The sequence below is a fragment of the Globicephala melas genome, chromosome 9 (genome assembly GCF_963455315.2).
Source record: "Globicephala melas chromosome 9, mGloMel1.2, whole genome shotgun sequence".
NCBI classification, from domain to species: Eukaryota; Metazoa; Chordata; class Mammalia; order Artiodactyla; family Delphinidae; genus Globicephala; species Globicephala melas.
Genome location: NC_083322.1, coordinates 14,831,764 through 14,854,626, shown reverse-complemented (window position 1 = coordinate 14,854,626; position 22,863 = coordinate 14,831,764). Strand labels below are relative to the sequence as shown.

Genomic DNA, 22,863 nt, shown 5'->3' with positions numbered 1-22,863 from the left:
GCATGATTATTTACCTTAAGTGTCCGAGAGATGTTAAAGTGATTTTTTATTTAATACTTAACCTGAAATAAGATAAATCCGTCATTTGTATTAATTCCCTTTTCACTAAGGAGTGAAGAACTGAGGCATTTTAATAGCTACTCCGTGACTTGGTCACATTCTCAAACAGTTTTTTATATAAGCAGTGACAAACCAGAAGTGACCTTGATCAAGCCTTTAGCCTGCTTATCTCAGAAATTTTCTTTTGATCTTATTATTTCTCTCTAGGATTTACTGCTATATGATATATATATAATGTACAATCTTTATTATGCAGCCTAATTTTCCCACTTACCAATACATTTGACCCTTGAACAATGCAGGGGTTAGAAGCGCTAACCCTCCACATAGTTGAAAATCCATGTATAACTTATAGTTGGCCCTCTCTCTCTGTGGTTCCTCCGTATCCACTGTTCTGCATCTGAGGATTCAGCCAACCACGGATTGTGTGGTACTGAAGTATTCACTATTGAAAAAAATCCATGTCTAGGTGAACCTGCACAGTTCAAACCCATGTTGTGTTGTTCAAAGATCAACTGTAAAGTCATTTTCTCATCTTTTGGTCATTACCTCACACACCTCTCTTTTTGTCCTCTCTCAATGACTCCCGAACTTCCTTCCAGTACTCTCATCTCTCATTTTATCTCTTCTGTACCAAATACCCACTCCTACATTTTTCACTCATCAGTTTTCCCTCATCTGTAAACTTTCACACTGCTCTACCCACCTGCTTTCTTAGTTTTCTAACAGTTTATTTGCATATATATGTGGGAAAATATCTGTCTGTAAGCAGGGTGTGTGTGTGCCTCTTTGTGGGTGTGTTCAAATCATACTCTACATCTGTCCAATAGGACCCAGGTCAATTTAAAGGCCTCCTTCTAAAAATCACTTATACAGTAGTTTCCTATTTCTTCCTCTGAAGATTAGCCGTGTAATCTGAATGATTAAAGAGTTGTGTGATACAGAGCTAGAATACATAGTTATATGACTGAGTGGTACAAACTTGATAAACATTATGCATCTCTGTTTATTGAGCGGTGTACAGTATACTCTATCATACTCTAATGGACAGGGCTAAGTTTGTTAGATCTAAGTATGTTATTTTATACATAATGGTTGTCACTCCCGGGCTAGATTTACTGCTCTGGAGATAACTCTCATTCATATGTATACATTAATTTCCTAAACAGTGGGTGGATGTTAGAAGGACATCTGCTATGCTTCATGGTTATACTGACCTAGAATAAAATGAAAACCTGTAATAATAAAAGTATTTAGAGTGAAGGTGAGGATAGTGATGATTATATGTCAGTTTGCTTAAGCTCTCAATTATATTTCTCTATTCTCTCCCTTTTTTCCTTCTTGCAAATTAATTGATTCCATTTAATTAAAATAGCACTGGTTTTGCTATTTCTTTTATGCTCATAACTAGCTGCTAGTCTTATTCTTTCAAGTTGCTTTTCCTGTCACAGGGTTCTTAGAAATTAACTCAATCAACTGTAACAGTTTGGGAGAGGAAAGAAAAATCACCTTACATCTTACCACACTGGGATTCCTTGATGGGAGAGTTGACACCCAGTCCCACACTGGTTTTTCACACAGTACAGTACTCTGGCATCAAGTGTCATTTCTTGACTGAATCAATATATAAATCTCAGGGCAGGGGGAGGCAGAAGACTTCTGTAACTACTTTTGTTCTCCCTTAAGGATCATTTTGGGTGCTTTTCCACTTTTTAAAAAATTGTCTCTTTGATTAACTTAGAAGTTTTCCACTATGATTCCCCAGTTCTCTGTTTGTGTTTCTATGATATAAAACCCTTCAAGTCACAAAACTTTAATAGAAGAATCGAAGAGAATTGCTATGGCTTCAGGCTTACGCTTCTATAAGATTTTTTCATTTTCTCGTTTTCTCTAATATTTTTCTGTTCTTCACCCAGAAGAATAGAATTTCAAGAATTTCCCTTGATCTTGAAATAGTGTCTAAATCTACTTTTCATTGGGTCTGTAATTGCTGGTCACTCTTGAAAGTTATTGACGGTGAACCCAGTGCCAACTAATTTGCAAGAGAGGGGAAAGAGAAATAATTTACCCAGGAAAGGAGATGAATTCCAAAAATGGGAGAAGGAAAAGAACAAAAAGAGGGCAGAGCTACACCTTATGGCTGTCTGCCTTCACAGTGTCAAAGTTTAAGATGTTGCTATTTCAGCCTTTATAAATTTCACATTTATTTTTCCCACCTTGAATGTGGGAGTTAATAGTTCCCTTTCTGAGAAGTTCTTATTCATATGCAGTTAAGATAGCCTGAAAATAAGTATTTACTTTGCAATAAGTTGCCAACCTTAGAGAGAATTGGGTAGTCAAGGTGAGACTGGCATGTACGGTTACCTTTTTCTAGAACACTGGTCTCAATTTCTAGGGCTAGCATTTATTGAGCAAACTAGGCTTGCCTTCCCAGCCCCTACCCTGCCCTATAATCAACCAGTGTTGTCCTTGAAGGGTGTCCTTTCAAAATCTGTTTTCTTTTAGAGAGACTCATCCTCTAAGCCGTAATTAGTACCTTAACCCCCAGCTAAACACCAAAACCTGTTTGGGTAATGAAATGGCAGACTAGTTTTGGATTAAAGCCTTAGTGCTGCCTTTAACGAGCTGTGTGACTTTTTTCAATTTATCCCAGCTTTTTAATGTTTAGTGTCCTAATTTGTAAAATGAGGGGAGGGTAATAATGAGATAACATGTAAAATGCCAGTCACAATGCCTGGCACATAGTTTGATCGCAATAAGATCCGATTCATTAATTTTTAAATGTTATTAATATTCATCTGTTCATTATTTATGTTTTACTGCTTGGAGCCAGAGGACTTGAGTTCAAATCTCAGCTCCATTCCTCCTATCTTTGTTACTCTTGGACAAGTTATTTAAATTCTCTATATCTCAGTTCCCTTTTGTGTAAAACAGGTAATCCCTACCTTAGTGGATCATTGTGAAGATTAAATGGGTTAACACATGTAAAGCACTTAAAGTAGTACCTGACATGTAATAACTACTCAGTAAATGTTAGTAATTATTCTACCATCACATTGTTTTAGGAAGATTGAAGAGGGCAGTTCTTTACAGAATATAATCATCAGGGACTTAGAAGAATACCAACGACAAATTTTCCCTACTTCCCAGTGTGGCCTAGATCTAATCCTAGTTTAACCTACTTGCAGCTGGAAAATCCTCTCCCAAGGGTCTTTCCTAATAAAACTTCTTTTCTTTAAATTGCTTATACACATTCTGGAAGGCTGTCCCCTTCCCCCGTACCCTTACTGTAATTTTAATAAATGATTCATCTGTGACAGAATTGCTGTCGTTCTGTAAAAGTTATAAAATGGAGTTCTTCATACTTTGTCTTTCAGGAGATGATTGTCACTGAGTTGGTTGAATTTCTTTTTTTCTAGCAACCTCCTCCACGTTTGATAAATTTTCAGAATCACAGCCCCAAACCCAATGGACCAGTTCTTCCTCCTCATCCTCAACAGCTAAGATATCCACCAAACCAGAGTACGCCACGACAAGCAATAAAGCCCAACCCCCTGCAGATGGCTTTCCTGGCTCAACAAGCCATAAAACAGGTATATATATTTACTTCTCACATTGAATTTATGGATAGAGCAGTGGCGATAAAGAGCAAGAGTAAGCTTTTTCCTTTTTTAAATAAATGTGGATTACAAAGTTTATTACAGACTGCCCTATAGAGAGAGACAAAGCTAAGAGAGGATCTTGATGCTTTGTAATTAACAAGAGAAATCAAGCCACTATACAGAAGTGAAGGAGGGTGAGTCATAGGTATGAATTTTTCAGTGTTAATGTGTGTAGCGTTTAGGTGAGTGCATTAAATTTCCTAAGACAGAATTATTCTAACAAATACAGATTGCATACTTAAAGAGTATGCAATAAACAAATCTTCAAAGTGTTTCAGGGAGACTTCTTGGGCACAAACTTAGTATCACACAGTTTTAATATGTAGTACGTATACATCTGATAAAGTTTAATATTTAAGGTTATATATTAACTCTTAGAAGGTTTAATGTTTATCTAAGTTATAATTTATATTTGTATTATATAAATTTATAATATATATTATATATATATTCTTAGTGTTTTCAGGTAAAAATATTTTTTAGGTATTACACTTTTTTTATTTTTTTTATAAATTTTATTTATTTATTTTTGGTTGCATTGGGTCCTCGTTGCTGCACGCGGGCTTTCTCCAGCTGTGGCGAGCGGGGGCTACTCTTCGCTGAGGTGCATGGGCTTCTCATTGCAGTGGCTTCTCCTGTTGCGGAGCACGGGCTCTAGGCGCGTGGGCTTCGGTAGTTGTGGCTCGCGGGCTCTAGAGTGCAGGCTCAGTAGTTGTGGCACACGGGCTTAGTTGCTCCACAGCATGTGGGATCTTCCCAGACCAGGACTCAAACCCGCGTCCCCTGCATTGGCAGGCGGATTCCCAACCACTGCGCCACCAGGGAAGCCCTATTACACTGTTTCAAAAAGTTCTCGCAGTGCTTTGTCTTCTCCAAGTACTTGTGTCAAGCCTTTCCAGCTTAGGACTAGTAGATTGATTTCAGTTTAATTTTTTCGCCAAGACCAAAATAAAGAATATGATGCTATTCCCATAATTCTGTGACATTCATTTTAATCAAATGATTTGAAAGTAGTATTCTAAAAGTACGTATACTAAGTGTGTGTATATGTTTATAATTAGTTTGGTTTCGATAAAATATTAATACTTTCTAAAATAATATTTTAATTATTTTCAATAAAATTTATACCTATCTCTGTTTCATCATTAGAGGTGAGGTGAAAAGGGACCAGACTGCAGTTTGGTCTTAAATTCGTTTATTTTCCTAATACTTTTGTGGCCTTGTACAAGTGTACTCTTTAAAATCTCCTTTGCCCCCACTATAGAGTGAGTGAGTACCTTGCAGAGTTTTGCTGAGACTTAGTGTTAGTGTATATAAAAGCACCTGGAACATTCTGGGTACTCAAATATTTCCTCACCTATTCCCTATGTATTATTTTTAATGGGTAGACATGCACTCTAAGAAGGTTTTTAAAAATGTTTCCTGGTCAGAAGTCTAAACATGAATGAATAAATGAACAAGCTAGGATAAAAGATAATGGGGAATTTGTTTTAATTGATAGAGTAGCTTAACAAATTATAATATACTTGTACAGTGGAAATGCTTTTTGGCTATTAAGAAAAGGCAGTAATCTATATATGATCTGCAAAGTATATTACACGGCAAAAAACTTTGTCGGATTTTTTTGTGAGTTATTTTCAATTTTGTGGTTTTGTTTTTGTTTTTTAAATCTCATTTATATATATATAGAAAAAACCTGGAAAGATACACATCAACTGTAACTGCTTATTCTGGGGAGGGAAGGAGGAAGAGAGGGAGACACAGACAGGTGGATGGATACGAGGGGTGGGTATGTGGTAAAGATGACATTCATATTCACAGGGTTTTTTACTTAGTTTTTTCAGTGGAGCATGTAAATTAGATTTTTCAAAGTTAGAATATTTCCATCACTGTCACTCTATATTGTGTAGTCCATATATAAATGAAACTGAGTTTGGGAGTTTTTTCCCCTGCATAGTCTTAAGATACCTCTTAGTGGCTTTTTTCCCCCCAATATTTTATTATAAAAATTTTCAAACATAGTAAGTTGAAAGAGTTGTATAGGGGATAGGTTGCTCTATTTGCCTTCTCACTTATTATCCATATACCCATTTATCCATCCATCTGTCAATCAAACCTTCTCGTTTTTTGATAGGTTTCAAAGTAAAGTATAGATAGCAGCATGGTTCATCTCTGTATACCCTGTAGCGTTCCTTTATTAATGTGTTTATTTCAGCCTCTAACATTAAATGACAAAGAGTTTCCTCAGATGTTTATTGACGCTTAAGTACCTGTTTGTATATGAGAAATGGGTGTTTAGGAAAAAAAAAAACCTGAAAGCCAGGGTGGGGGGCTAACGTTTGATGGCTGAATTTCACTCTTACGTGAGGTTTGCTAGGCATGTTTATTAGGAGAGTTACTAAGGTCACTGTCCATAGGTAGTGGTCCAATTCCCAAAAGATCTTTCTGTTTCATGCCTGAAATGCAGGGCCTGGCTGCTCATTGAAGCCAGCTGGGGGAAGAAGATTATTAGCGGGCCGGAGGCAGAGTGGGCAGGAAGCTCGGCATTCAGTGTCTGTATGGTTTCTTACTCGTCATTTTCAGTGCAATGCTTCTTTTTTTTCTTCATTAATTAATTAATTTATTTTTGGTCTTTGTTGCTGCACGCGGGCTTTCTCTAGCCGTGGCGAGCGGGGGCTACTCTTCCTTGCGGTGCACCAGCTTCTCATTTCGGTGGCTTCTCTTGTTGCGGAGCACAGGCTCTAGGCTCGTGGGCTTCAGTAGTTGTGGCACGTGGGCTCAGTAGTTGTGGCTCACGGGCTCTAGAGCGCAGGTTCAGTAGTTGTGGCGCATGGGCTTAGTTGCTTCGCGGCATGTGGGATCTTCCCAGACCAGGGCTCAAACCCGTGTCCCCTGCATTGGCAGGCAGATTCTTAACCACTGTGCCACTGGGGAAGCCCAAGTGCAATATTCTGCCTTCAGCTGAGCCTGATGCTCGTCAGCCCAAAGACTATTTTACCTATTCTAGAAAATTAATTTCCAGCCGCCTTTTGCAGAGGTGGAGGTGGTCCTTATTATCTTGGGGTAGCTACAGATAAAGTAGGAAACGAACGTGAGATTTAATCCTTCTTAAACAGACTCTCAACAGATCATCCTGTTTTTAGTCCCAGTTTCACCTCTTATGCTTCTAATTCTCAGGCTCTTAGGGGTTCTACAGTATATACTGATTTGCTTCTCTGTTTTTCCCACTGCCAGCTTAGATTTCAGCTTTATCCAATTGGCTACGACTAATTCATTTGCTTTTTGTCCATTTGCCTTCCAGCTTCCAAAATGTGATTTCTGTCTTCTCCCCTGTTTTCTTTGTCTTTATGGGTCAGTGCCTTTTTCAAAAAAAAATTCCCTTAACTGTCATTTTACTTTCAGGTGTATCAGGTAGGGACAGAAGAAAACGTATGTTTTCAGCCCTCCATCTTTACCTTGAAGTTGCTTTGTACATGTTTATATTTCTTTTCCAGTATGTGTAAGCTTTCCAAGATTGGGTGCTGTGGTTTTCTTGTGAATACTAACTGTTGTCTTCTGGTACAAATCAGTTCTTTTTATTTTTTACGTTTGGACAGGATTAATGAAAATTATATATACTTGTGTCCTGTCCCCTTTCCATTAAAATTACAGTTGAATTCAAATAGCAGACTGTGTCTTTTACTTTGTTTTGTGTCTGGAACAGGGATTAGATGGACATTTTACGTTACAGGCCTGCTGATAGACCACCTTTCTTCTTTCCTTCTTGCTACCACAGTGGCAGGTCAGCAGTGGGCAGGCCACCCCATCAGCTGCCAACAGCACGTCCTCTACTCCTTCCAGTCCCACCATTACTAGTGCAGCAGGATATGATGGAAAGGCTTTTGGGTCACCTATGATTGATTTGAGCTCACCCGTGGGAGGTCCCTATAATCTTCCTTCTCTTCCAGATGTAAGTATACATAAAATTTATTCTAAGAATCTGTTTCAAACATTTTAAGTGAACTTGGATCTGGTAAAAGGCATGGGTTTGTTGGATTATAGGCTGTGCGTTTGTGTTTAGAAGTTGTTTTTATCCTTTAGAAATATGGTAACAGCAGGAATAATAAAAAGATTAATATTAACACTTGAACATACTACAGAATGTCTTTCAGGGCACTGGAGTTAAAGTGTTTGTAAATGAATGATTATGGTGATGGATTATGGAATCTAAGCTGGGAAGGAAGGGGTGAGGACATGGGAGGAGGTACTGGAAGGCTGAATTGCTGGAATGTGATATATTACAATAGAATAAGGTTAGAGAAGGAGTCTAACATTTAAGACACCAGAAGAGATGGAGACAAGTTTAATAATAGAAATGTACCCTGAGAAAACCATAATTCAAAAAGAGTCATGTATACCACAATGTTCAGTGCAGCACTATTTACAATAGCCAGGACATGGAAGCAACCTAAGTGTCCATCGACAGATGAATGGATAAAGAAGATGTGGCCCATATATACAATGGAATATTACTCAGCCATAAAAAGAAATGAAATTGAGTTATTTGTAGTGAGGTGGATGGACCTAGAGTCTGTCATACAGAGTGAAGTAAGTCAGGAAGAGAAAAACAAATACCGTATGCTAACACGTAAATGTGGAATCAAAAAAAGAAATTAGTTTTGAAGGGCAGAACCTAAGGGCAGGACAGGAATAAAGACACAGACGTAGAGAATGGACTTGAGGACACGGGGAGGGGGAAGGGTAAGCTGGGATGATGTGAGAGAGTTGCATGGACATAGATACACTACCAAATGTAAAATAGATAACTAGAGGGAAGCAGCTGCATAGCACAGGGAGATCAGCTTGGTGCTTTGTGACCACCTAGAGGGGTGGGATAGGAAGGGTGGGAGGAAGACGCAAGAGGGAGGAGATAAGGGGATATATGTATATGTATAGCTGATTCACTTTGTTATAAAGCAGAAACTAACACACACTGTAAAGCAATTACACTCCAATAAAGATGTTAAAAAAAAAAAAAAAGACTCAATGAACTAATGCAAGTAAAGCCCAGTGCCTGGCACAGGAAAAGCTCCCCTCAAATAAAAATCATAATAATAATAAGAGAAATGATAACATTTACTAACCAGTGCAAAATTACCTCTGATTTCATTTTTATTTAAATTAAACACATTTACCCTCTAAGCTCTTTGTCAGTATGACTTTTTAAAAAATATTTTTCAAAGACAGAAAATATAACATTGAATAAACAAATCTTTATACATAAGTTGATACTTGTTTTACCTTTTCTCATCTTATAAGCTTAAGGTAATCACTCATACAGATATTAAAAACTTTTAAGAAATCTTGTAGGATGTGAAGGAATCTAAAATTTTGTATTATTTAGTTTGTTTTTCAAGTTACTGAGATCAATTAGTATTTCCTAAAAGTTGCATCATTAACCTTACCAGAGTTATTTCATTTTTTAAATAATTGTTTATACTTTAAATGGGTAGAGTACGTGTATTTTTCATGCATAGGCAATCGATAGGGAAACTTTTTTTGTCATTCCTATAATTTTATTTTAGCTTTTAGGATTATTCCACAATGTAAATAACTTTTTTTACATTAAGATCTAACAAATTTAGTCATTCCAGTACTTTTTGCACTCTCTGAAAAGTATTGGCCAAGGTAGTGCCCAAAGAATATTAAACATAAATAACCCTGTGTACTTCCTCCTTCCCCTACTGAAAGAGGACCCACAGAAAGTAAATTTTCCTCTGCAGTCCTCAGATACAGATGACCCTTTGTCCACCAGCTTTCTCAACTGAAATTCCTCATCTGAACCACAGAATAAAGAAACTGATTTGAGTGACTATTTCCTCAGTCCTCCCAAGGATGGTTCATAACTAGTACCATTCTAGATGCAGAGGCGAGAAGTAAATTCATTATATACAGTCTATGCCCTCGGACTGTAGAACTTAATTCTCTTGGAGAATCTTGATTGAGAAAGGCTGGAACTATTAAATTGGATTTTAATCACAAAAACGTTCTTGAGGAATAAATGGTATATTTAAGCATTAAAAATACTTGCATCTAAAGGGGGGTGGGTGAGGGTTGGATTGGGAGTTTGGGATTAGCAGATGCAAACTGGTATATATAGAAATGGATAAGCAACAAAGTTCTGCATAGCACAGAGAACTATATTCAGTATCCTGTGATAAACCATAATGGAAAAGAATATGAAAAACAATATATATATGAATAACTGAATCACTTTTCTGTACAGCAGAAATTAACACAACATTGTAATTCAACTATTCATCAATGAAAAAATTAAAAAAATATTTGCATCTAAAGTATTAAAGTCTTATTCAGTAGAAATTTATCGATATTTTAGCTTAGCAGTCAATTAGGAAAGCAGTCAATTATTTGTATACCTGTTGCATTAAAGCAGGAATCTCTAAGGGATCAATTTTTTCCTACCAAACATTAAGAATGTATTTAAGTGAGGTTAGTGTTCTGAAAATGTGTTATGCGTAGACTTGTCTCATCAATCTAGTGCATACCAGAGCATCGGTTCTCAAAGTGTGGGCCAAGGACATGGGGGTCCGTACAACCTTTTTAGAGGCTCTACAAGGTCCTCTCTGTGTAAGACCAGATTTTCTTCTTATTCTTCAGCCAAAACCACACATCTCAGCAGACTGAGTAAAAGATACAAGTTTCCAGTTGGCTGTTATTAAGCCAGACAGTAAAGAAATTTGCAAAATGTGAAACTGTGCTACTCTTCTCACCAAGTTTGCTTTTTTTTTAAATTGGTACCTTTTATTATTTTTAAATAAATTAAGAAACATTATTAGAATTTCTTTTTATAATTTTGTTTTAATTTTTAAGGGTGTAGCACACAATACTCTTTTCTCCTGGCTCATGACTTCTGAAATAGTGTGACTCAGTGTATTTACTAAGGTGAAATATTAAGAAGTGTGAAAGCTTTTTTTCAAGGTTGTTTATGGGGAAAGTATGGATCAGAACTTCTCAAATATGATATTTACATGTTTTATTATCTGATAATAATTAAACTATTAAAGTTTTCTTATAAATTTAAAGTAGCTTTTAACTTGCAAAGTCACAATGCCGTGAAATAATTTCTCATCAGATTGACTGCTCAAGTACTATTATGCTGGACAATATTGTGAGGAAAGATACTAGTACAGATCATGGCCAGCCAAGACCACCCTCAAACAGAACCGTCCAGTCACCGAATTCATCAGTGCCATCTCCAGGCCTTACAGGTAAAGTGGGCTTTTTAAAATTTTTATTAGTGTTTTTTTTTCAGTTTTTATTCTATTTATAATAATTTTTAAAAAAATCACCCTATGCCTCTTCCCTTTTTCTGTTGGATGATTAAAATGGGTCTGTGTTTTGGGTACTCTTTAAAATTAATGTACTTTCGAAGTGGGAAGCAAAAGTTAAACCTCTGTACATTTTCAATTTGAATAGAACTTATGGGCACTATAGTGCTCCCAGGAGGAAATTAGTATTGTACCTTCTCTTTTTGATAATTTGCCTGTAGTATCATCTCTTTTTGCATGGAATTTTCCTAGTATCAAAATTTATCAGTGACAATCACTCTTTTTGGTGGTTTTTTTCGCTATTTAATTGTGTTCAAGAATTTTGGACACAACTACTTATTTCCTTCAAGAGAGAGGCACTCTGACTAATGCTACTCGCGGAGACCTTGTCAAATTAGATGACTTAGACCAAAATAAGGAAAGAGGAGAATTTCTTATGCCATTCACCAGTCATACAAGCACAATTAAGCAGTTGTCGAATTTTAAAGGAGGTACTTATTTAAAACATAAACAAACTGAAAGGAAATTGTTGACAAAATGTGGTAGAGAAACTGTTTAATTATGTAACAAGTTCATACAGATTAATAAGGAAAGTACACAGTATTGCAAAAGGACATGAGTAGATTATTCCCTAAAGAGGAAATACATTTAGTTAGTAAAACAGGGGAGAGGAAGAAAGATGGGTGATTCCATCTCACCAGTAGTCATTATAAAATCAAAAAGACATAATTTCTAACTATTGAATAAGCAAAGATTTAAATAGTGAAAATACTCATTGATGAGGATGTGATGGGACAAATGCTCTGATATATAGCTGGTGGGAGTATAACTTGACAAAACATTTCTGGAAACCATTTTGGCACTATTACTAAAGCTAACGTTTATCCAGTACTAACTCAGTGTCAGGCAAGGGACAAAGTATCTTCTATACATTGCTTCAGTGTCTTCTGTTCATTAGCCTCTGTGGGGCTTTCTCTCTTGGACTGCTTTTATACCAGCCCTACCAACTTTTTATTGTCCTCTGTAGCTTTTGCTGGCACTAGTGTCCTCACTAAGCTCCTACCCTGGTTACTCTAACATGGGACATTCGACAGTGTTTGCAGACATTTCTGATTGTCACACCCCTGGATGCTGAGTATGTAGAGGTGCCATGGCATCTAATAACTGTAGGGGCCGAGGGTGCTGCTCAACATCCCTACGATGCACATACAGCCCCCACATCAAAGAATTATCTGTCCCCAAATGTCAGTACTGCTGAGGTTGAACAGCCCTGCCAGTTTAGGGGGACTTTAGACTGTGCTGGGAGTTCAACAGCTACTCTTGTTTTATATAGTTTCATTATGTGTTTCCAGTTTCAATGTAGTACTAAGTGAGAACATTGAGTAGGAATTAAATACAGTTATTAATTCATTTTACGAATGTGTATGATCTCAGGACCTGTTACTATGACAAGTGTACACCCACCAATACGTTCACCTAGTGCCTCCAGCGTTGGGAGCCGAGGAAGGTAAACTGACTTAACTTATTCTCTAGCCTATAAAATCTGTAACTAGATTTCTCTCGCCAGTGTTCAGCATGCTTTGGTACTCAATACATTTTAAGCAATTTCCCTTATTTTTAACTTTTAAGTTAAATGTTTAATAATTATTATATATTATATGTTAATGTAATAAATCAATGGGTTTAGTAGAGTACAATTTTATCTTTAAAGATACAAAAATGTTTATTTGTTGAAAATAAGAAAATACATTTGACTTTAGTATAATAGCAAGGAAAAAACAAAAATGAAGTCTGTGTAACACACTGCACTATATAGGAACATGCACAAATAAAAACTTAGGGAAAACAAATAATAATTTTATACTAAAATTGGTGTTCTGACATTTCTAATAACCAAACATTGATTCTGTTTTACAGTTGTTGAAACTGTATTTTATGTGTTACACACCCACTCATAATGCTTGCATATTTCTCCTAGATAGTGAACTCAATTCTTACTTTCCTAATTGTATGGAAGTAGCATACTCTGAAGGGGAAAAGTTTGCCTTTAATCCTATGAGAACAGAGTAGCTATCTGTAAGTGGCTTTTTTGTTGCACTACATTTTTTAAAATAGCAGAACACCAGTAAATTATGAACCTAGTTAATTATCTTCACACTTTGTGACAGTAAATCGTTAATGTGAGCCTAGACTTCTCTTTGTCACTGACTAGAGAACGAAAGGAAAATCCTAAAAAAAAGATGCTAATTCTAAGGTAGTTCTAAGATCTGGCTGCCCAATTTTAGAGCCTCAGGATGTTGAAGTCAGTTTTAATTCAGGTTTTATTTAAATTTATTTAAATACCTTTCCAGGTATGTAATGTAACCATTTTGATAGGTTAATATGTAGAACATTTTTTATACATAAGTGAAACTGTTTTGCGTACAGCAGATGCATTTCAGTTATGTATCATTTATTGCTGAGGTAACATAGTTACCATTGCTGTGAAGATACAGCATTACTCCGAAAAGCTATTATTATACCTTGTTTTAAGATACTTAAGGTAGCTTTCTTAGATTTTTTCTTTCTTTCTTTCTTTCTTTTTTTCTTACACTTATAGCTCTGGCTCTTCCAGCAAACCAGCAGGAGCTGATTCTACACACAAAGTCCCAGTGGTCATGTTGGAGCCAATCCGAATAAAACAAGAAAACAGTGGACCACCTGAAAATTATGATTTTCCTGTTGTTATAGTGAAACAAGAATCAGATGAAGAATCTAGGGCTCAAAATGTAATTATATTATGATTGCAATACTACTCCTACTTGAGGGATAGGATGAGAGAAACTTTTAAATAGCTCGTAGGAGATAAAAACTATTATATTTAAATCTTTCAGTAGATCAAAACAAAAAGATGGATGGCAAACAGGGAGAAGAGTTTGAAAAGTCAGAGGTTAAATGAGGAGGTTGGGCATTTGAAAGAGAGAACAGAGTAAAACACATGGAAGGTAATTGCCAAAGCAATAATACAAGGAAACTTCCTGTAACTGAAGGGCATGAGCATCTGAATTGAAAGGGCCTACCAAGTACCAGAACAATTAAATGAAAAAAAGACTCAAGTCATATCCTCATCGATTTCAGAATACCAGTATTCTAAACAGGTTCTAAAAGCTTCCAGAGGAAAAAAACACCTTACATAATGGATCAGACATCATAGTGTCACCAAGTCCTCAACACAGACTCTCAAAGCTGGAAGCCAATAGAGAAAATAACAAAATTGTGAGGAAAGATATTTTGTAGCCAGGATTCTGTACCCAGGCAAATTATCAATTATGTGTAAAGATTAAATAAACATTTTTAGACATGCATGCAGATTCTCAAAAACTTAATTCCATGCACTCATTTGAGAAGATATTTGAGAATATGCTTCATCAAAAATGAATTAAACCAGAAAGAGAAAGACATAAGATCCCATTTCTGGGATCTAACACAGAAGAGAGGCAAAGAAAAGGGTAGTTAGTCCCCAATACAACAGCTCCTCCAGTACACCCTGTAGGAGGAGGACAGAAGACTCCATTAGGAATGTATGTAGTGGGAGAAAAATGCTTTGACAGTATTGAAACATTTTATAACCCTGTTGGGGATTGTGAGAATGACTTAGATATCTAGAAAAATAAGCAACTGGATTAAATTTTAAAATATGGTAATTATTGACTCACAGGAAAAACAAAAAGTTAGACAAAAAGGAAGTGTAGTCATAGTACATTCTGTGGTTATGCAATGAACAGTATATAGTCATAATGATTTAAACAAACACCTGAATACAAATTTAAATAAAAACTAGATATAATCAGGATATAACGTGAATATGCATTTGACCAAAAATTGATTTTTCAGGATACTTAACCAGTACAGCAATGATACTGACCAGCTGGAATAGATGCTGGCTATAAACAGTTATACTGGCACCTCCCAACTAAAAAGAAAACAGTGCTTAATAAAACTATGTTCAGAGGATGGTATGAATGGTGTGTGTAAGTATAAGGAGGGTGTGGAGAATCAGGAAGGAAAAATCTGATCTTCCATAGAAGGGAAAATATATACATTTAAAACTGAAGGGCTTCCCTGGTGGCGCAGTGGTTGAGAGTCCGCCTGCCGATGCAGGGGACACGGCTTCGTGCCCTGGTCCGGGAGGATCCCATATGCCACGGAGCAGCTGTGCCCATGAGCCATGGCCGCTGAGCCTGTGCGTCCGGAGCCTGTGCTCCGCAACGGGAGAGGCCACAACAGTGAGAGGCCTACGTACCGCAAAAAAAAAAAAACTGAAAATATGTTTAAATTTGAAAATCTGAAAAATTATAGTATAAGCATACTGTTTAGAAGTATGGAAGTAAATAGCAGAGGGAAAAGCTAAATAATTTGAAAATAATTGGCTCCAAGGAATGATATTATATACCTGTGCTTTTAACTAAATCTACATTTATTACTTCAAGATGTTTAAAAATGTTTAAAGGAGATAATAGATTTTGTTATTAATTTGAAATTTTCACCATTCTAGGCTCAAACATAACATTTAGGTTCATTTTAAAGTTATTAATGGCACTTGCAGAGGTGAAATTACTTCTAAGAATTAAAGCAGTATGCCTTTTTATGAATGATAAAAAATCTGTAGTAGGCCTGTTTTGTGTTTAGATATACTTTGAATTAACAGCTCCAGTAAAATGTATTTATAGTTCACATGGTTGACTTCTACAGTACCCACCCACTGCTATAGCCATCAGCAGAGTCAAAGATTTTCCCTGGGTTATCCACACCCTGTTACAGCTGCTGATCTTCTGTTTTGAAGATATTTTTCAGTAGAGGTCCATGTCTTTTTTACCATTAGGGACAGTTAGCAGTAAACGTATTCTGGTCTCATGCAGATTCACAGACTCCTTTGAAATAACCAGGTGCTCATGAGTGGGCCGACTGCAGTCCAGAATTGCAGTAGTGCTAATAAAGAATGGCAGTTTAAGATACCCATATGCATATGTTAACTCTTTCCACTGCAGACCAACTATCCAAGAAGCATACTCACCTCCCTGCTCTTAAATAGCAGTCAGAGCTCTGCATCTGAAGAGTCTGTGTTAAGATCAGATGCCCCTGATAGCACAGGAGATCAACCTGGACTTAACCAGGAAAATTCCTCAAATGGAAAGTCTGAGTGGCTAGATGCCTCACAGAAGTCACCCCTTCACGTTGGAGAGACAAGGAAAGAGGATGACCCCAATGAGGACTGGTGTGCAGTTTGTCAGAACGGAGGGGAACTCCTATGCTGTGAGAAATGTCCCAAAGTATTCCATCTCTCTTGTCACGTGCCCACATTGGCAAATTTTCCAAGGTAAGACGGTACTTGCTTCCCTTCCTTACGTTCTTTCATTATAAATAATAACAGCAATAAACTTTTGATGATCACTGTAACATAAGACCTTTGTAAAAACTTAAACAGAAGTCCACTTGGCATAAATGCATACGCCAAAATTTTCAACACAGGGTTTCCCACACCCTGCCTCCCATTCCCAGTGCTTCTCTCAAAAACCTAGTCTGTTATGAGGAGAAAAAAAAATAACTGGCCCTTTAAATTATTACAAGGGAAGTACCATAAAGTGTTATCCTTATGCACAACACTGCCATAACTTAGTGCATCTTATTTGCCAGCCATTGAGCTGTATTGTTCACAAATACCTTGAGTAAATTCTCAAACCCTATGAGATGATCATGGTCATAGAGAAGAGCCATTGGGTTGATATCTTAGTTCTTCAAAGGCTGTAGGTTTTGTTTGTTTGTTTAAGTGAGCCTTGTCCCCAAGACTTTTTTTTTTTTAAATATTTATTTATTTATTTGGCTGTGCCGGGTCTTAGTTGCAGCATGAGGGATCTTTTAGTTGCGGCATGCGGGCTCTTAATTTCAGGATGCAGGATCTAGTTCCCTGACCAGGGATCGAACCCAGGCCCCCTGCATTGGGAGCATGGAGTCTTAACCACTGGACCACCAGGAAGTCCCTTCCAAGGCTGTACTTTTAAATATTTATAATTTTAGGGCTTCCCTGGTGGCGCAGTGGTTGAGAGTCTGCCTGCCGATGCAGGGGACATGGGTTCGTGCCCCGGTCCGGGAAGATCCCACATGCCGCGGAGCGGCTGGGCCCGTGAGCCATGGCCGCTGAGCCTGCGCGTCCGGAGCCTGTGCTCCGCAACGGGAGAGGCCACAACAGTGAGAGGCCCATGTACCGAAAAAATAAATAAATATAAATAAATAAATATTTATAATTTTAAAGTTATAGGAACAGTACCAAGAGTGCTTATTTTTCTTAAATCATTTGGGGGGAAAGGTCAATTGTGCCTCACATCAGCCATAGATTAATGTGTGTGTTTATTTTTTTATTTTGTGTATATTTCATGCCTCCTTAACTAGGCTAACGTTTACCACTTAGGCCTGTGAACTCTATTTCTGCTTGCAAGCTCACTCAGCATGGTGCCACGTACAAAGCAGATGTGTGCTAAATCCTCAGTGATTAACACTGATGCCAAATAAGTAATTCTGCATAATAGATGGCATGGAGGGAGGTGGGAAAGGGAGGTGGTGAAGAGAGCAATGATGCATTAGGAACTCAGCCAGATACTTTATTCCCCAACAGTGGAGAGTGGATTTGCACTTTCTGCCGAGACTTATCTAAACCAGAGGTTGAATATGATTGTGATGCTCCCATTCACAACTCAGAAAAAAAGAAAACTGAAGGCCTTATCAAACTAACACCAATAGATAAAAGGGTAAGTTTCCAACCTAGACTGTTAAACAGTTGTTTTGGTTAGATGCATTACTATAATGCAGATGTATCTTCATCAAAGAAGTGTATATTCAGTCCAATTTTATACTGCTTTTTTCTTTAGTACTCTTTTTCCACAAAAAAATAAGTCTTAAATAATGGCAAATTTAGTCTACCTTTAGTCAGTTTCAGGTTTGATTCAGATATGTTTTCTTCCTCAGAATTTGTTAAGAATTGGCACCAAAGAGATGGGTTTTTCTGTTTACTCTTCCTGGAAATAATTACATCCTTTCACCAAATGGCACTAGATTTATACCTCAAAGCTAGTTAATATATTTAACTGTAATTAACATTTAAAGCTACTAAGTCAACACTTCTTTATCACTAAAGAAGCTCCTTTGCTAAATTATTAAGTAGAACAGTCAGTATGAAAGTTGTCGTGCAAGAGAGCTGAAACATGCGCTGCCACTGCTACACAGTGTTTACTGGGGTAAACTTGTAAGCAGAGAAGTAGCAGAGTACATGATGGAACCATCTGCATTCAGAGAGGGGTCCTTAGGACCCAACACCCCATGGCAGGGGCTCTACCTCTGGATCTCAACATATGGATGTTCTTCTATTAATTTGTGTACTATTAATAATTCAGTACACAAATTGGAGAGAGAAGTGGAAATACATTTTTAAAGAACTTCAGATAGGTTTCTAGTGATACTGCTTTTGTTCCTGTAATTATAACGACTGCTCTCACATATGACATACACCCCAAAATGTCAAACAGTACACTGTAGTAAATGATTGAAATGGACAGCAAAGCTCCAAGTATCAGTATTTTTCTTGTATTCATCTGGTTTTAACTTTTATTCTGATACTTTGAGACCTGTAACGTTGTTGCTAAAAATTAGCCGTGACTTCATTATATTTTCATTTTATTTATTTATTGCTTAGAAGTGTGAACGCCTACTTTTATTTCTTTACTGCCATGAAATGAGCCTGGCTTTTCAAGACCCAGTTCCTCTAACTGTAAGTATGGATGTTATTTTGTGCTTTTTTTGTACAGTGGGATGATTTTTCTGAAACTCGATTTATGACAATCTAGTTTCTGTACCATTTTTCAATAGTAAGTTTCTTACATTAATCCAAATCTTAAAGCTTATTAATACATACTGCATGCTTTAATCTTAAGCACATTTTAAGGTTAACAAACTGGCCCAAAACTTCTTTTCTCATATATTCTTTCTTCTCATCTCATGTATTTTACCTACTATTCCCTGGGATGATTTCTATCAATTGTTTCTCTCTCAGGAATTTTAGGTATATATCCTAAAGCTGTTGGGAAAAAAACTTGCCATTTGAGATAAAGACCTCTCCAAATCTCTGTGCACATTTTGATTTATAGGTCCAAACTTCAAGTAATAAGTAGACTTTAACAGTAGAGGAAGAGGTGTGTGTTTGTGTGTGTTTACCATTGACTTCAAAAAACTTCATATTTAAAATTTGATGTGACTTCAGTGCATAATTTTAGAGTGCTGGAAATGGCCTGCTACTCAAAATGTGTTCTTCTCTGAGGTCTGAAATTCCTTTAAAAAGCTAATAGATTTGTTGAACAGTTCAATAAATTTAGAAAATTTAATGCAACATTAGAAAAGAAAACAAGCTTAGCAAATACATTGAGCTGATAAACAGTGAACTTCTGTCCTGAAAACAAGTTTTGAGAAGTTGAGATAGGAAAAAGGAATACAGTTGACTCTTAGAACAAGGCAGAGGTTAGGGGCACCGACTCTCTGCACAGTTGAAAGTCTGCGTATAACTTTACAGTCAGCCCTCTGTATCTGCAACTTCAACCAACCACAGATCCTGTAGTAATATAGTATGAATTCAGTGAAGAAAATTCGTGTATAAGTGTACCTGCACAGTTCAAGGATCCACTGTAAATAGTTTTTAGGGGGAAGGGTCCTTTGTACCCAAAAGAGCCAGGGCAAAAATATGCCAGTAAAAACTTTATTCATTTAAAAAGTTAACCTAGAATTTGGCACTTTTTATGATGTTGGCTTATAGTTACATTTGGCATTAATAGCAGCAGCAAAATAGCCCCCTTTTTCTTAATATATATCATCTCATTTAGTCTTCACAAAATCCTATGAGATTGGTAGAATTATTTCTATTTGAAATATGAAGAAACAGGTTCAGTGAAATGACTGAACCCAGTAACTTACCCAGGAGAATGCTAGTGAGTAGCAGAGCTGGGGTTCAAACCCAGATTCAAAGCCCACTTGCTATAACACATGAAGCAAAAGCATGTCAAATCTTACTAGAAGTAATACTTTTTCTAGTGATTGCTTTTTGTTTAATAATGAAGGAGAATAGTAAGAGGGAAAATGTGGTAAGTTTTTTTCATTAAAAATAACTGGTGAAGATTTTTGATAAAAGTGACACTAAACATTTACCAATGTGTGGAAGCATTCAGGCACTTGTAAATTTTGCTGAATAAATTTCCTTATCAATGACAAAATAGAAGAGAGAAAAGCAATGAGAACAATCTGAATTTTATACTACTTCTTATAGGATTTATATAGGACCAGGTAGAATTTATTTATTATAGCATCTCATATCTTTTGAAAGGTGCCAGATTATTACAAAATAATTAAAAATCCAATGGACTTGTCAACCATCAAGAAAAGACTACAAGAAGATTATTCCATGTATACAAAGCCTGAAGATTTTGTAGCTGATTTTAGATTGATCTTTCAAAACTGTGCTGAATTCAATGAGGTGAGAAGAAAAAAAAATAATAGCAATGTGAAAGTAATGTTAAACCAAACACCTTACCGACAAACGAGGAGATCAAGATATCTATCTGTGGTAGCATAAATAACCAAAAGTTCAAGTCTGTCAGGGAATGAAAGAGGTAGTTAGGAAGACTTTATCCACCTGTATATTCAAAGATTTATTATATGGTGACAACTTGAAAACAATTTAGAAAATATTTTTATCTTTACATTTTAACCCAGAAGCACCTTTATTTCTTGAAATATGGCACTTCACCAGAGTTCAGTCTTTGTGATGTTGATATTAAAACATTAAGAATGTGGTTTAGATAGTTCTTAATTAAGAATTTTCTCAAAAACTTTATCATCTGTTAGTTTATCTAAACATCTATCAGACTTATAGCCTTTTGTTGATAGTTTGTCCTTTGTATTGGCTACTCATTCCAGAGTTCCACGTTTCATTTAATTTGTTCTAAAAATACCTGTTAGATGATTCTCTGATTATGGCATCTCTGTGATATCTCTTTGGTAATCCAGATGAGTCAAAGCCTTTTATTTACTTCTTATCTGATCTTCTCTAGATTTTGTCTAGCCCCAGACTTTTGTTTACTTTATATCAAAGCTATACATAAACATTTTCTCCAAAACAATCCACTGATATTCATAATCTTCAGTTAGAAGGGAACAAAAATGTGAGAAATCCACGACTTTATTGACTATCTAAAAATTTTTTTTAATTCTTATTTTTATTCAACAGCCTGATTCAGAAGTAGCCAATGCTGGTATAAAACTTGAAAGCTATTTTGAAGAACTTCTGAAGAACCTTTATCCAGAAAAACGGTTTCCTAAAGTAGAATTCAGGAATGAATCAGAAGATAATAAATTTAGTGATGACTCAGATGATGACTTTGTACAGCCCCGGAAGAAACGCCTCAAAAGCATAGAGGAACGCCAGTTGCTTAAATAAGCAACACCACTGGCGTGTGCTGGTTTTTAGATTTTTTTTTTGTTTTCAAAAAACATTTTTGTCAGTAATTTAACATCATTACCAAGAAGAGCTTGTGACCACTTTTAAGTTTTCAATGTTTACTAGACTCTGATTTCCTTAATAACCCATTTCTTTTAACCTTATTAAGAAAGAAAAAGAGGGAGGAAGGAAGGAGAAAGGAAGAAAGAAAGAAGCATCAACAACAAAATAAAAAGACATTCTCCCCACTTATTGGATTTCAAACTGCAGTCTGGAGTGATAGCAACTATAGAAAGGAAATAGACTTTGTTTGAACTCTAAGTTGAAAATTTAATGTGGTTTGGATGTGTGCGTTAATCCATTTTTAGAAAATACCACTAATTAACTATGGACCAACCATGAGTTAGGTGTACTGTACGTAAGAGCAGTACTCCAATGAATATGAGTGGTAATAAGAGTTCTATCCTAGGATGCCCACTGGTGCAACGAAAAAGTAGATTAGATGCTATTAAGAAGACACCTAATAGTATATCATGTAAGATGGCAATTGTATTAAAGAAAAAGGAAAACAGATGTTTGATTTTTGTTTTTGTTTTTTTCCTGTCTATAGAGGTGTGTTTGGTATAGCAGGTACATTTCTAAACCTACCTTCTTCCACTGAGGAAGTAACTGTACTCGTTTGGTTTTGCTGTGTGTCTGTGTGTGGTTTGTTGTTTGCTTTTTAACTGTGCAGGTGATCCTTTTATAACAAGACTCATTGTTTTCAGTATGGCTTTTAGTGGAGCTGTCCAGAATACGCAATACAGCAGTGTGTGCCGTATTTGATGTAAGGATTCTTCAACTTATACCCTATTGGGCATTAAATATAAATTCCCCTGAAAGGGACCAGTTTTTGTGGTTTTCATCTGTCTTCATAAATTGGAATGAAGTGTGTTGTGGAATTTGGGAGCAGGCAACTGGAGGAAATTAGAGTGAAATTTACATTTTTTTCTGAAGCATCTATTTCCCATTCTTCAGAGTCAGAACCTCAAACTGAATCTTTCATCTGACTTAATTCTGGACTTCATGTTCATTCTCCTGATAGAGATACAAAAGACGGCAAGCATATTCTTAATGGGTCAGACCTAGCTAGTTTACTGACTTTCATTTATTCCTTTTACTTGTTGTTCAGTATCAAAGAAGGAAACTAGGTTAAGATAGAAGAAAATTATTGTGCCATTTGCTAATCTAACATTTGACAGTATATTTATATGCGAACTTTTTTAGTTTGCCAAAGTAAACCTTTATTTATAAAACATTAATT

The 22,863-nt window shown here is 36.3% G+C and overlaps 1 protein-coding gene across 3 annotated transcripts in view; it reads left to right on the top strand.

Annotated features, from left to right (window-relative positions):
- The window catches only part of TRIM24 (tripartite motif containing 24), a 91,620-nt gene extending 69,162 nt beyond the window's left edge, over positions 1-22,458 (top strand). For 2 of the 3 annotated variants that reach the window (XM_030853945.3, XM_030853944.3), the window contains exons 10-19: positions 3,480-3,653; positions 7,498-7,671; positions 10,855-10,990; positions 12,485-12,557; positions 13,650-13,818; positions 16,078-16,406; positions 17,700-17,832; positions 18,774-18,848; positions 20,448-20,597; positions 21,351-22,458. In XM_030853945.3, the coding sequence (XP_030709805.1) occupies positions 3,480-3,653; positions 7,498-7,671; positions 10,855-10,990; positions 12,485-12,557; positions 13,650-13,818; positions 16,078-16,406; positions 17,700-17,832; positions 18,774-18,848; positions 20,448-20,597; positions 21,351-21,560 (1,623 nt within the window). In that variant the 3' untranslated portion in view covers positions 21,561-22,458. The remainder of the gene's footprint in view (positions 1-3,479; positions 3,654-7,497; positions 7,672-10,854; positions 10,991-12,484; positions 12,558-13,649; positions 13,819-16,077; positions 16,407-17,699; positions 17,833-18,773; positions 18,849-20,447; positions 20,598-21,350) is intronic. The other variant, XM_070046301.1, reaches the window with a different exon arrangement.
- Positions 22,459-22,863: the final 405 nt, after the last annotated feature.